This window comes from Lepisosteus platostomus, chromosome 6 (assembly GCF_059453375.1).
Source record: "Lepisosteus platostomus isolate fLepPlt1 chromosome 6, fLepPlt1.hap1, whole genome shotgun sequence".
In the NCBI taxonomy this organism is placed as follows: domain Eukaryota; kingdom Metazoa; phylum Chordata; class Actinopteri; order Semionotiformes; family Lepisosteidae; genus Lepisosteus; species Lepisosteus platostomus.
This window is the reverse complement of record NC_142616.1, coordinates 13,434,263-13,449,395: the sequence shown is the minus strand read 5'-3', so window position 1 is coordinate 13,449,395 and position 15,133 is coordinate 13,434,263. Positions and strand designations below refer to the sequence as shown.

General features: G+C 39.0%; 2 protein-coding genes across 3 annotated transcripts in view; both read right to left on the bottom strand.

Annotated features, from left to right (window-relative positions):
• LOC148660433 (E3 ubiquitin-protein ligase TRIM39-like) overlaps nt 1–15,133 on the bottom strand; it is a 182,698-nt gene that overhangs the window by 27,569 nt on the left and 139,996 nt on the right. The gene's annotated exons all lie outside the window — the stretch shown is intronic.
• The window catches only part of LOC148660439 (butyrophilin subfamily 1 member A1-like), a gene marked incomplete at its 5' end in the record, with an annotated part of 84,762 nt that overhangs the window by 7,573 nt on the left and 62,056 nt on the right, over nt 1–15,133 (bottom strand). The window contains 2 exons of the mRNA XM_088637847.1: nt 242–268; nt 1,102–1,209. Coding sequence (XP_088493973.1) covers nt 242–268; nt 1,102–1,209 — 135 coding nt within the window. The remainder of the gene's footprint in view (nt 1–241; nt 269–1,101; nt 1,210–15,133) is intronic.

Genomic DNA, 15,133 nt, shown 5'->3' with positions numbered 1-15,133 from the left:
TAAGATGCAGTGAAACTCTTCATCCTCAACCTGAGAGAGAGATGTTTCCCTGAGCTCTGGAATCGAGGACTGATCAACCCATCTACAAAAGTAGAGACAGACGTGACCTGACCTAACAGCTCCTGGAGCTGTACTTTTGCCTTATTTTCATCTTTTCATCTCAAATCTGAATTGCATGAGTATACAGCAAAATAGCAGAGCAGCTAAACACAACAGTTTCAATTTCTATTGATTTACTTACATTTATCCTCCCACAGTGTCTCCTCCTCTGTAATAAAGAGACAGAATTATTAACAATGGTACAGGCTGCCATCGCATCACACAGGTGGGGCTGCACACTGGTGGTGGTGGAGGGGAGTCCCCATTACTGTAAAGTGCTTTGAGTGGATTTTACAGAAAAGCACTATATAAGTGTAAGCAATTATTATGATTAATTAATCTGCTCTAGGGCAGCTGTCAGAATATTATCATTACAGCTTCACTGGGATGAACAGTGAATAAAGAACTGAAATCTACAAAATGCCCATCAGAATTACATTGTTACTGATTTACTTGGACAAGGAAACACGGAGACACTTTGATTGTTTCTAGGGAGTATTGGACACAGAACTGGTGTCACTATAACCATTAACATACTGTTCTCCAGGGGGTGAGAATCAGGATGGAGCCCAGCAGGAAGATCCCTGGGTGTGCTGGGATTCTCTGAGTTTCCATCCCAGAGGAGAAGGTCAGATGTTCACTGTTGCCCATAGATGATGGAACAGCTCCTGAGTAACTTCACCCTGATTCACCTCCACTGGAAACTCACAGTGAGACACAGCTGAAGACAGAGGAGCTCTGACACTGGAGGAGCTGGGTCTGTCTCTGCAAGGACAGCTGCTGTGGGCCGGTTCTGGTTCTGACTGATAGGATCCCATCCCAAAGTGTAGATCTCCCTCTATAACCCACTCTGAGAAGCTGAGCTGCTGGGATCTACAGCTCTTGACAGGGTGTCTGTGCGCTGACTCCTGTTATCTAGAGTAGGGTGTGCTGCTCAGACATTGTCATTTACAATCCATCCTGACACAGACATTCAGACACACATCTATAATGAGCACATACTGACAATTCTTCTCCACTGGATCACCAGAAGTGCTGATGCTGCTACAGTCACAGCTGCTAACAAGAAGAGAGCCACCATCCACCCAGAGGACGCAGGGAAAAAGTCTCCTGGAAAACAGAAGAAATAAGAGGTTTCTTATTGAGACTGATTTTAATACATATACTGTAGTTAAATCGGCATGCTTTTAATGCCTGGCTAGCGTTAGGGTTACAAGAACCATAGAATTTTGCCCGCTGTTCCGGCAGGGTGTCTCAGAAGCCCTCCAAACATCAAAGTTGAATTTTTTCCTCAAACTCCAAAAAATCAGTCTCAAACTATCAAAACGGTTTCTAAAACCTCTAGGAAATGTATCTTCTTTAATAATCAGTCTGGTTTAGGCAAATTTTCATGAAGCTGAAAAATGCTGTTAAATGGTAGTTAAATCGGCATGCTTTTAATACCTGGCTAGGGTTAGGGTTACAAGAACCATAGAATTTTGCCCGCTGTTGCACTTTTAGCTGCACTTTAAATGACAAAATGAAGAGAGTTTACCCATTAGAACAGGTATTCTTCACACTTTTCATCTGGCTCAGTTTTGGATAAAATCAATGGATAGGGCAATATACAAAAAGGTGACCAAAACTGTCCGAAAACTAAAGATGCAGATAGGAGCAAATGATCACTCATCCTAAAGATAACTGGGGGCCCGGAATGCAGCACTGACAATAAAAAACTTCTACCTGTTGTGGGAATACTAACCCTAACCCTAGCTAGGGTTTCAAATGTGCATTAAGGCAGGGTGTCTCAGAAGCCCTCCAAACATCAAAGTTGATTTTTTTCCTCAAACTCCAAAAAATCAGTCTCAAACTATCAAAACAGTTTCTAAAACCTCTAGGAAATGTATCTTCTTTAATAATCTGTCTGGTTCAGGTAAATTTTCATGATGCTGAAAAATGCTGTTAAATGGTAGTTAAATCGGCATGCTTTTAATGCCTGGCTAGCGTTAGGGTTACAAGAACCATAGAATTTTGCCCACTGTTGCACTTTTAGCTGCACTTTAAATGACAAAATGAAGAGAGTTTACCCATTAGAACAGGTATTCTTCACACTTTTCATCTGGCTCAGTTTTGGATAAAATCACTGCATAGGGCAATATACAAAAAGGTGACCAAAACTCTCCGAAAACTAAAAGTGCAGATAGGAGCAAATTATCACTCATCCTAAAGATAACTGGGGGCCCGGAAAACAGCACTGACAGTAAAAAACTTCTACCTGTTGTGGGAATGCTAACCCTAACCCTAGCTAGGGTTTCAAATGTGCATTCAGACAGGGTGTCTCAGAAGCCCTCCAAACATCAAAGTTGAATTTTTTCCTCAAACCAAAAAAAATCAGTCTCAAAGTACCAAAACAGTTTCTAAAACCTCTAGGAAATGTATCTTCCTTAATAATCTGTCTGGTTCAGGCAAATTTTCATGAAGCTGAAAAATGCTGTTAAATGGTACTTAAATCGGCATGCTTTTAATGCCTGGCTAGGGTTAGGGTTACAAGAACCATAGAATTTTGGCCGCTGTTGCACTTTTAGCTGCACTTTAAATGACAAAATGAAGAGAGTTTACCCATTAGAACAGGTATTCTTCACACTTTTCATCTGGTTCAGTTTTGGATAAAATCACTGCATAGGGCAATATATAAAAAGGTGAACAAAACTCTCCGAAAACTAAAAGTGCAGATAGGAGCAAATTATCACTCATCCTAAAGATAACTGGGGACCCGGAATGCAGCACTGACAGTAAAAAACCTCTACCTGTTGTGGGAATGCTAACCCTAACCCTAGCTAGGGTTTCAAATGTGCATTCCGGCAGGGTGTCTCAGAAGCCCTCCAAACATCAAAGTTGATTTTTTTCCTCAAACTCCAAAAAATCAGTCTCAAACTATCAAAACGGTTTCTAAAACCTCTAGGAAATGTATCTTCTTTAATAATCTGTCTTGTTTGGGCAAATTTTCATGAAGCTGAAAAATGCTGTTAAATGGTACTTAAATCGGCATGCTTTTAATGCCTGGCTAGGGTTAGGGTTACAAGAACCATAGAATTTTGGCCGCTGTTGCACTTTTAGCTGCACTTTAAATGACAAAATGAAGAGAGTTTACCCATTAGAACAGGTATTCTTCACACTTTTCATCTGGCTCAGTTTTGGATGAAATCAATGGATAGGGCAATATACAAAAAGGTGACCAAAACTGTCCGAAAACTAAATGTGCAGATAGGAGCAAATTATCACTCATCCTAAAGATAACTGGGGGCCCGGAATGCAGCACTGACAGTAAAAAACCTCTACCTGTTGTAGGAATGCTAACCCTAACCCTAGCTAGGGTTTCAAATGTGCATTCCGGCAGGGTGTCTCAGAAGCCCTCCAAACATCAAAGTTAATTTTTTTCCTCAAACCAAAAAAAATCAGTCTCAAACTACCAAAACAGTTTCGAAAACCTCTAGGAAATGTATCTTCTTTAATAATCTGTCTTGTTTGGGCAAATTTTCACGAAGCTGAAAAATGCTGTTAAATGGTAGTTAAATCAGCATGCTTTTAATGCCTGGCTAGGGTTAGGGTTACAAGAACCATAGAATTTTGCCCGCTGTTGCACTTTTAGCTGCACTTTAAATGACAAAATGAAGAGAGTTTACCCATTAGAACAGGTATTCTTCACACTTTTCATCTGGCTCAGTTTTGGATAAAATCAATGGATAGGGCAATATACAAAAAGGTGACCAAAACTCTCCGAAAACTAAAAGTGCAGATAGGAGCAAATTATCACTCATCCTAAAGATAACTGGGGGCCCGGAAAACAGCACTGACAGTAAAAAACTTCTACCTGTTGTGGGAATGCTAACCCTAACCCTAGCTAGGGTTTCAAAAGTGCATTCCGGCAGGGTGTCTCAGAAGCCCTCAGAACATCAAAGTTGATTTTTTTCCTCAAACTCCAAAAAATCAGTCTCAAACTATCAAAACAGTTTCTAAAACCTCTAGGAAATGTATCTTCTTTAATAATCTGTCTGGTTCAGGTAAATTTTCACGATGCTGAAAAATGCTGTTAAATGGTAGTTAAATCGGCATGCTTTTAATGCCTGGCTAGCGTTAGGGTTACAAGAACCATAGAATTTTGCCCACTGTTGCACTTTTAGCTGCACTTTAAATGACAAAATGAAGAGAGTTTACCCATTAGAACAGGTATTCTTCACACTTTTCATCTGGCTCAGTTTTGGATAAAATCACTGCATAGGGCAATATACAAAAAGGTGACCAAAACTCTCCGAAAACTAAAAGTGCAGATAGGAGCAAATTATCACTCATCCTAAAGATAACTGGGGGCCCGGAAAACAGCACTGACAGTAAAAAACCTCTACCTGTTGTGGGAATGCTAACCCTAACCCTAGCTAGGGTTTCAAATGTACATTCCGGTAGGGTGTCTCAGAAGCCCTCCAAACATCAAAGTTGATTTTTTTCCTCAAACTCCAAAAAATCAGTCTCAAACTATCAAAACAGTTTCTAAAACCTCTAGGAAATGTATCTTCTTTAATAATCTGTCTGGTTCAGGTAAATTTTCATGAAGCTGAAAAATGCTGTTAAATGGTACTTAAATCGGCATGCTTTTAATGCCTGGCTAGGGTTAGGGTTACAAGAACCATAGAATTTTGGCCGCTGTTGCACTTTTAGCTGCACTTTAAATGACAAAATGAAGAGAGTTTACCCATTAGAACAGGTATTCTTCACACTTTTCATCTGGCTCAGTTTTGGATGAAATCAATGGATAGGGCAATATACAAAAAGGTGACCAAAACTGTCCGAAAACTAAATGTGCAGATAGGAGCAAATTATCACTCATCCTAAAGATAACTGGGGGCCCGGAATGCAGCACTGACAGTAAAAAACTTCTACCTGTTGTGGGAATGCTAACCCTAACCCTAGCTAGGGTTTCAAATGTGCATTCCGGCAGGGTGTCTCAGAAGCCCTCCAAACATCAAAGTTAATTTTTTTCCTCAAACCAAAAAAAATCAGTCTCAAACTATCAAAACGGTTTCTAAAACCTCTAGGAAATGTATCTTCTTTAATAATCTGTCTGGTTCAGGCAAATTTTCATGAAGCTGAAAAATGCTGTTAAATGGTAGTTAAATCAGCATGCTTTTAATGCCTGGCTAGGGTTAGGGTTACAAGAACCATAGAATTTTGCCCGCTGTTGCACTTTTAGCTGCACTTTAAATGACAAAATGAAGAGAGTTTACCCATTAGAACAGGTATTCTTCACACTTTTCATCTGGCTCAGTTTTGGATAAAATCAATGGATAGGGCAATATACAAAAAGGTGACCAAAACTGTCCGAAAACTAAAGATGCAGATAGGAGCAAATGATCACTCATCCTAAAGATAACTGGGGACCCGGAATGCAGCACTGACAGTTAAAAACTTCTACCTCGTGTGGGAATACTAACCCTAACCCTAGCTAGGGTTTCAAATGTGCATTAAGGCAGGGTGTCTCAGAAGCCCTCCAAACATCAAAGTTAAATTTTTTCCTCAAACTCCAAAAAATCAGTCTCAAACTATCAAAACGGTTTCTAAAACCTCTAGGAAATGTATCTTCTTTAATAATCTGTCTGGTTCAGGCAAATTTTCATGGTGCTGAAAAATGCTGTTAAATGGTAGTTAAATCGGCATGCTTTTAATGCCTGGCTAGGGTTAGGGTTACAAGAACCATAGAATTTTGCCCGCTGTTGCACTTTTAGCTGCACTTTAAATGACAAAATGAAGAGAGTTTACCCATTAGAACAGGTATTCTTCACACTTTTCATCTGGCTCAGTTTTGGATAAAATCAATGGATAGGGCAATATACAAAAAGGTGACCAAAACTGTCCGAAAACTAAAAGTGCAGATAGGAGCAAATTATCACTCATCCTAAAGATAACTGGGGACCCGGAATGCAGCACTGACAGTAAAAGACCTCTACCTGTTGTGGGAATGCTAACCCTAACCCTAGCTAGGGTTTCAAATGTACATTCCGGCAGGGTGTCTCAGAAGCCCTCCAAACATCAAAGCTGATTTTTTTCCTCAAACTCCAAAAAATCAGTCTCAAACTATCAAAACGGTTTCTAAAACCTCTAGGAAATGTATCTTCTTTAATAATCTGTCTGGTTCAGGCAAATTTTCATGGTGCTGAAAATGCTGTTAAATGGTAGTTAAAATGGCATGCTTTAATGCCTGGCTAGGGTTAGGGTTACAAGAACCATAGAATTTTGCCCGCTCTTGCACTTTTATCTGCACTTTAAATGACAAAATGAAGAGAGTTTACCCATTAGAACAGGTATTCTTCACACTTTTTATCTGGCTCAGTTTTGGATAAAATCAATGGATAGGGCAATATACAAAAAGGTGACCAAAACTGTCCGAAAACTAAAAGTGGAGATAGGAGCAAATTATCACTCATCCTAAAGATAACTGGGGGCCCGGAATGCAGCACTGACAGTAAAAAACTTCTACCTGTTGTGGGAATGCTAACCCTAACCCTAGCTAGGGTTTCAAATGTGCATTCAGGCAGGGTGTCTCAGAAGCCCTCCAAACATCAAAGATGAATTTTTTCTTCAAACTCCAAAAAATCAGTCTCAAACTATCAAAACGGTTTCTAAAACCTCTAGGAAATGTATCTTCTTTAATAATCTGTCTGGTTTAGGCAAATTTTCATGAAGCTGAAAAGTGCTGTTAAATGGTAGTTAAAATGGCATGCTTTTAATGCCTGGCTAGGGTTAGGGTTACAAGAACCATAGAATTTTGCCCGCTGTTGCACTTTTATCTGCACTTTAAATGACAAAATATACAGAGTTTACCCATTAGAACAGGTATTCTTCACACTTTTCATGTGGCTCAGTTTTGGATAAAATCAATTTATAGGGCAATATACAAAAAGGTGACCAAAACTGTCCGAAAACTAAAAGTGCAGATAGGAGCAAATTATCACTCATCCTAAAGTTAACTGGGGGCCCGGAATGCAGCACTGACATTAAAAAAACTTCTACCTGTTGTGGGAATGCTAACCTTAGCTAGGGTTTCAAATGTGCATTCCGGCAGGGTGTCTCAGAAGCCCTCCAAACATCAAAGTTAACTTTTTTCCTCAAACCAAAAAAAATCAGTCTCAAACTACCAAAACAGTTTCTAAAACCTCTAGGAAATGTATATTCTTTAATAATCTGTCTTGTTTGGGCAAATTTTCATGAAGCTGAAAAATGCTGTTATATGGTATTTAAATCGGCATGCTTTTAATGCCTGGCTAGGGTTAGGGTTACAAGAACCATAGAATTATGCCCGCTGTTGCACTTTTAGCTGCACTTTAAATGACAAAATGAAGAGAGTTTACCCATTAGAACAGGTATTCTTCACACTTTTCATCTGGCTCAGTTTTGGATAAAATCACTGCATAGGGCAATATGCAAAAAGGTGACCAAAACTCTCCGAAAACTAAAAGTGCAGATAGGAGCAAATGATCACTCATCCTAAAGATAACTGGGGACCCGGAATGCAGCACTGACAGTAAAAAACCTCTACCTGTTGTGGGAATGCTAACCCTAACCCTAGCTAGGGTTTCAAATGTACATTCTGGCAGGGTGTCTCAGAAGCCCTCCAAACATCAAAGTTAATTTTTTTCCTCAAACTCCAAAAAATCAGTCTCAGACTATCAAAACGGTTTCTAAAACCTCTAGGAAATGTATCTTCTTTAATAATCTGTCTGGTTCAGGCAAATTTTCATGAAGCTGAAAAATGCTGTTAAATGGTAGTTTAATCGGCATGCTTTTAATGCCTGGCTAGGGTTAGGGTTACAAGAACCATAGAATTTTGCCCACTGTTGCACTTTTAGCTGCACTTTAAATGACAAAATGAAGAGAGTTTACCCATTAGAACAGGTATTCTTCACACTTTTCATCTGGCTCAGTTTTGGATAAAATCAATGGATAGGGCAATATACAAAAAGGTGACCAAAACTGTCCGAAAACTAAAAGTGCAGATAGGAGCAAATTATCACTCATCCTAAAGATAACTGGGGGCCCGGAAAAAAAAACTGACAGTAAAAAACTTCTACCTGTTGTGGGAATGCTTACCCTAACCCTAGCTAGGGTTTCAAATGTGCATTCCGGCAGGGTGTCTCAGAAGCCCTCCAAACATCAAAGTTGATTTTTTTCCTCAAACTCCAAAAAATCAGTCTCAGACTATCAAAACGGTTTCTAAAACCTCTAGGAAATGTATCTTCTTTAATAATCTGTCTGGTTTAGGCAAATTTTCATGAAGCTGAAAAATGCTTTTAAATGGTAGTTAAATCGGCATGCTTTTAATGCCTGGCTAGGGTTAGGGTTACAAGAACCATAGAATTTTGGCCGCTGTTGCACTTTTAGCTGCACTTTAAATGACAAAATGAAGAGAGTTTACCCATTAGAACAGGTATTCTTCACACTTTTCATCTGGCTCAGTTTTGGATAAAATCACTGCATAGGGCAATATGCAAAAAGGTGACCAAAACTCTCCGAAAACTAAAAGTGCAGATAGGAGCAAATTATCACTCAACCTAAAGATAACTGGGGGCCCGGAATGCAGCACTGACAGTAAAAAACTTCTACCTGTTGTGGGAATGCTAACCCTAACCCTAGCTAGGGTTTCAAATATACATTCCGGCAGGGTGTCTCAGAAGCCCTCCAAACATCAAAGTTGAATTTTTTCCTCAAACTCCAGAAAATCAGTCTCAAACTATCAAAACGGTTTCTAAAACCTCTAGGAAATGTATCTTCTTTAATAATCTGTCTGGTTCAGGCAAATTTTCATGATGCTGAAAAATGCTGTTAAATGGTAGTTAAATCGGCATGCTTTTAATGCCTGGTTAGCATTAGGGTTACAAGAACCATAGAATTTTGGCCGCTGTTGCACTTTTAGCTGCACTTTAAATGACAAAATGAAGAGAGTTTACCCATTAGAACAGGTATTCTTCACACTTTTCATCTGGCTCAGTTTTGGATAAAATCACTGCATAGGGCAATATACAAAAAGGTGACCAATACTGTCCGAAAACTAAAAGTGCAGATAGGAGCAAATTATCACTCATCCTAAAGATAACTGGGGACCCGGAATGCAGCACTGACAGTAAAAAACTTCTACCCGTTGTGGGAATGCTAACCCTAACCCTAGCTAGGGTTTCAAATGTGCATTCCGGCAGGGTGTCTCAGAAGCCCTCCAAACATCAAAGTTGAATTTTTTAATCAAACTCCAAAAAATCAGTCTCAAACTATCAAAACGGTTTCTAAAACCTCTAGGAAATGTATCTTCTTTAATAATCTGTCTGGTTCAGGCAAATTTTCATGGTGCTGAAAAATGCTGTTAAATGGTAGTTAAAATGGCATGCTTTTAATGCCTGGCTAGGGTTAGGGTTACAAGAACCATAGAATTTTGCCCGCTCTTGCACTTTTATCTGCACTTTAAATGACAAAATGAAGAGAGTTTACCCATTAGAACAGGTATTCTTCACACTTTTTATCTGGCTCAGTTTTGGATAAAATCAATGGATAGGGCAATATACAAAAAGGTGACCAAAACTGTCCGAAAACTAAAAGTGCAGATAGGAGCAAATTATCACTCATCCTAAAGATAACTGGGGGCCCGGAATGCAGCACTGACAGTAAAAATCTTCTACCTGTTGTGGGAATGCTAACCCTAACCCTAGCTAGGGTTTCAAATGTGCATTCAGGCAGGGTGTCTCAGAAGCCCTCCAAACATCAAAGATGAATTTTTTCTTCAAACTCCAAAAAATCAGTCTCAAACTATCAAAACGGTTTCTAAAACCTCTAGGAAATGTATCTTCTTTAATAATCTGTCTGGTTTAGGCAAATTTTCATGAAGCTGAAAAGTGCTGTTAAATGGTAGTTAAAATGGCATGCTTTTAATGCCTGGCTAGGGTTAGGGTTACAAGAACCATAGAATTTTGCCCGCTGTTGCACTTTTATCTGCACTTTAAATGACAAAATATACAGAGTTTACCCATTAGAACAGGTATTCTTCACACTTTTCATGTGGCTCAGTTTTGGATAAAATCAATTTATAGGGCAATATACAAAAAGGTGACCAAAACTGTCCGAAAACTAAAAGTGCAGATAGGAGCAAATTATCACTCATCCTAAAGTTAACTGGGGGCCCGGAATGCAGCACTGACATTAAAAAAACTTCTACCTGTTGTGGGAATGCTAACCTTAGCTAGGGTTTCAAATGTGCATTCCGGCAGGGTGTCTCAGAAGCCCTCCAAACATCAAAGTTAACTTTTTTCCTCAAACCAAAAAAAATCAGTCTCAAACTATCAAAACGGTTTCTAAAACCTCTAGGAAATGTATCTTCTTTAATAATCTGTCTGGTTCAGGCAAATTTTCATGAAGCTGAAAAATGCTGTTAAATGGTAGTTAAATCGGCATGCTTTTAATGCCTGGCTAGGGTTAGGGTTACAAGAACCATAGAATTTTGCCCGCTGTTGCACTTTTAGCTGCACTTTAAATGACAAAATGAAGAGAATTTACCCATTAGAACAGGTATTCTTCACACTTTTCATCTGGCTCAGTTTTGGATAAAATCAATGGATAGGGCAATATACAAAAAGGTGACCAAAACTGTCCGAAAACTAAAGATGCAGATAGGAGCAAATGATCACTCATCCTAAAGATAACTGGGGGCCCAGAAAACAGCACTGACAGTAAAAAACCTCTACCTGTTGTGGGAATGCTAACCCTAACCCTAGCTAGGGTTTCAAATGTACATTCCGGTAGGGTGTCTCAGAAGCCCTCCAAACATCAAAGTTGATTTTTTTCCTCAAACTCCAAAAAATCAGTCTCAAACTATCAAAACGGTTTCTAAAACCTCTAGGAAATGTATCTTCTTTAATAATCTGTCTTGTTTGGGCAAATTTTCATGAAGCTGAAAAATGCTGTTAAATGGTACTTAAATCGGCATGCTTTTAATGCCTGGCTAGGGTTAGGGTTACAAGAACCATAGAATTTTGGCCGCTGTTGCACTTTTAGCTGCACTTTAAATGACAAAATGAAGAGAGTTTACCCATTAGAACAGGTATTCTTCACACTTTTCATCTGGCTCAGTTTTGGATGAAATCAATGGATAGGGCAATATACAAAAAGGTGACCAAAACTGTCCGAAAACTAAAGATGCAGATAGGAGCAAATGATCACTCATCCTAAAGATAACTGGGGACCCGGAATGCAGCACTGACAGTTAAAAACTTCTACCTCGTGTGGGAATACTAACCCTAACCCTAGGTAGGGTTTCAAATGTGCATTAAGGCAGGGTGTCTCAGAAGCCCTCCAAACATCAAAGTTAAATTTTTTCCTCAAACTCCAAAAAATCAGTCTCAAACTATCAAAACGGTTTCTAAAACCTCTAGGAAATGTATCTTCTTTAATAATCTGTCTGGTTCAGGCAAATTTTCATGGTGCTGAAAATGCTGTTAAATGGTAGTTAAAATGGCATGCTTTTAATGCCTGGCTAGGGTTAGGGTTACAAGAACCATAGAATTTTGCCCGCTCTTGCACTTTTATCTGCACTTTAAATGACAAAATGAAGAGAGTTTACCCATTAGAACAGGTATTCTTCACACTTTTTATCTGGCTCAGTTTTGGATAAAATCAATGGATAGGGCAATATACAAAAAGGTGACCAAAACTGTCCGAAAACTAAAAGTGCAGATAGGAGCAAATTATCACTCATCCTAAAGATAACTGGGGGCCCGGAATGCAGCACTGACAGTAAAAAACTTCTACCTGTTGTGGGAATGCTAACCCTAACCCTAGCTAGGGTTTCAAATGTGCATTCAGGCAGGGTGTCTCAGAAGCCCTCCAAACATCAAAGATGAATTTTTTCTTCAAACTCCAAAAAATCAGTCTCAAACTATCAAAACGGTTTCTAAAACCTCTAGGAAATGTATCTTCTTTAATAATCTGTCTGGTTTAGGCAAATTTTCATGAAGCTGAAAAGTGCTGTTAAATGGTAGTTAAAATGGCATGCTTTTAATGCCTGGCTAGGGTTAGGGTTACAAGAACCATAGAATTTTGCCCGCTGTTGCACTTTTATCTGCACTTTAAATGACAAAATATACAGAGTTTACCCATTAGAACAGGTATTCTTCACACTTTTCATGTGGCTCAGTTTTGGATAAAATCAATTTATAGGGCAATATACAAAAAGGTGACCAAAACTGTCCGAAAACTAAAAGTGCAGATAGGAGCAAATTATCACTCAACCTAAAGATAACTGGGGGCCCGGAATGCAGCACTGACAGTAAAAAACTTCTACCTGGTGTGTGAATGCTAACCCTAACCCTAGCTAGGGTTTCAAATGTGCATTCCGGCAGGGTGTCTCAGAAGCCCTCCAAACATCAAAGTTGAATTTTTTCTTCAAACTCCAGAAAATCAGTCTCAAACTATCAAAACGGTTTCTAAAACCTCTAGGAAATGTATCTTCTTTAATAATCTGTCTGGTTCAGGCAAATTTTCATGGTGCTGAAAAATGCTGTTAAATGGTAGTTAAATGGCATGCTTTTAATGCCTGGCTAGGGTTAGGGTTACAAGAACCATAGAATTTTGCCCACTGTTGCACTTTTAGCTGCACTTTAAATGACAAAATGAAGAGAGTTTACCCATTAGAACAGGTATTCTTCACACTATTCATCTGGCTCAGTTTTGGATAAAATCAATGGATAGGGCAATATACAAAAAGGTGACCAAAACTGTCCGAAAACTAAAAGTGCACATAAGAGCAAATTATCACTCATCCTAAAGATAACTGGGGACCCGGAATGCAGCACTGACAGTAAAAAACCTCTACCTGTTGTGGGAATGCTAACCCTAACCCTAGCTAGGGTTTCAAATGTACATTCTGGCAGGGTGTCTCAGAAGCCCTCCAAACATCAAAGTTGATTTTTTTCCTCAAACTCCAAAAAATCAGTCTCAAACTATCAAAACGGTTTCTAAAACCTCTAGGAAATGTATCTTCTTTAATAATCTGTCTGGTTCAGGCAAATTTTCATGGTGCTGAAAAATGCTGTTAAATGGTAGTTAAAATGGCATGCTTTTAATGCCTGGCTAGGGTTAGGGTTACAAGAACCATAGAATTTTGCCCGCTGTTGCACTTTTATCTGCACTTTAAATGACAAAATGAAGAGAGTTTACCCATTAGAACAGGTATTCTTCACACTTTTTATCTGGCTCAGTTTTGGATAAAATTAATGGATAGGGCAATATACAAAAAGGTGACCAAAACTGTCAGAAAACTAAAAGTGCAGATAGGAGCAAATTATCACTCAACCTAAAGATAACTGGGGGCCCGGAATGCAGCACTGACAGTAAAAAACTTCTACCTGGTGTGTGAATGCTAACCCTAACCCTAGCTAGGGTTTCAAATGTGCATTCCGGCAGGGTGTCTCAGAAGCCCTCCAAACATCAAAGTTGAATTTTTTCTTCAAACTCCAGAAAATCAGTCTCAAACTATCAAAACGGTTTCTAAAACCTCTAGGAAATGTATCTTCTTTAATAATCTGTCTGGTTCAGGCAAATTTTCATGGTGCTGAAAAATGCTGTTAAATGGTTGTTAAAATGGCATGCTTTTAATGCCTGGCTAGGGTTAGGGTTACAAGAACCATAGAATTTTTCCCGCTGTTGCACTTTTAGCTGCACTTTAAATGACAAAATGAAGAGAGTTTACCCATTAGAACAGGTATTCTTCACACTTTTCATCTGGCTCAGTTTTGGATAAAATCAATGGATAGGGCAATATACAAAAAGGTGACCAAAACTGTCCGAAAACTAAAAGTGCAGATAGGAGCAAATTATCACTCATCCTAAAGATAACTGGGGACCCGGAATGCAGCACTGACAGTAAAAAACTTCTACCTGTTGTGGGAATGCTAACCCTAACCCTAGCTAGGGTTTCAAATGTGCATTCCGGCAGGGTGTCTCAGAAGCCCTCCAAACATCAAAGTTGATTTTTTTCCTCAAACTCCAAAAAACAAGTCTCAAACTATCAAAACGGTTTCTAAAACTTCTAGGAAATGTATCTTCTTTAATAATCTGTCTGGTTCAGGCAAATTTTCATGAAGCTGAAAAATGCTTTTAAATGGTAGTTAAATCGGCATGCTTTTAATGCCTGGCTAGGGTTAGGGTTACAAGAACCATAGAATGTTGCCCGCTGTTGCACTTTTAGCTGCACTTTAACTGACAAAATGAAGAGAGTTTACCCATTAGAACAGGTATTCTTCACACTTTTCATCTGGCTCAGTTTTGGATAAAATCACTGCATAGGGCAATATACAAGAATGTGACCAAAACAGTCCGAAAACTAAAAGTGCAGATAGGAGCAAATTATCACTCATCCTAAAGATAACTGGGGACCCGGAATGCAGCACTGACAGTAAAAAACTTCTACCTGTTGTGGGAATGCTAACCCTAACCCTAGCTAGGGTTTCAAATGTGCATTCCGGCAGGGTGTCTCAGAAGCCCTCCAAACATCAAAGTTGATTTTTTTCCTCAAACTCCAAAAAACCAGTCTCAAACTATCAAAACGGTTTCTAAAACTTCTAGGAAATGTATCTTCTTTAATAATCTGTCTGGTTCAGGCAAATTTTCATGAAGCTGAAAAATGCTTTTAAATGGTAGTTAAATCGGCATGCTTTTAATGCCTGGCTAGGGTTAGGGTTACAAGAACCATAGAATGTTGCCCGCTGTTGCACTTTTAGCTGCACTTTAACTGACAAAATGAAGAGAGTTTACCCATTAGAACAGGTATTCTTCACACTTTTCATCTGGCTCAGTTTTGGATAAAATCACTGCATAGGGCAATATACAAAAAGGTGACCAAAACTGTCCGAAAACTAAAAGTGCAGATAGGAGCAAATTATCACTCATCCTAAAGATAACTGGGGACCCGGAATGCAGCACTGACAGTAAAAAACTTCTACCTGTTGTGGGAATGCTAACCCTAACC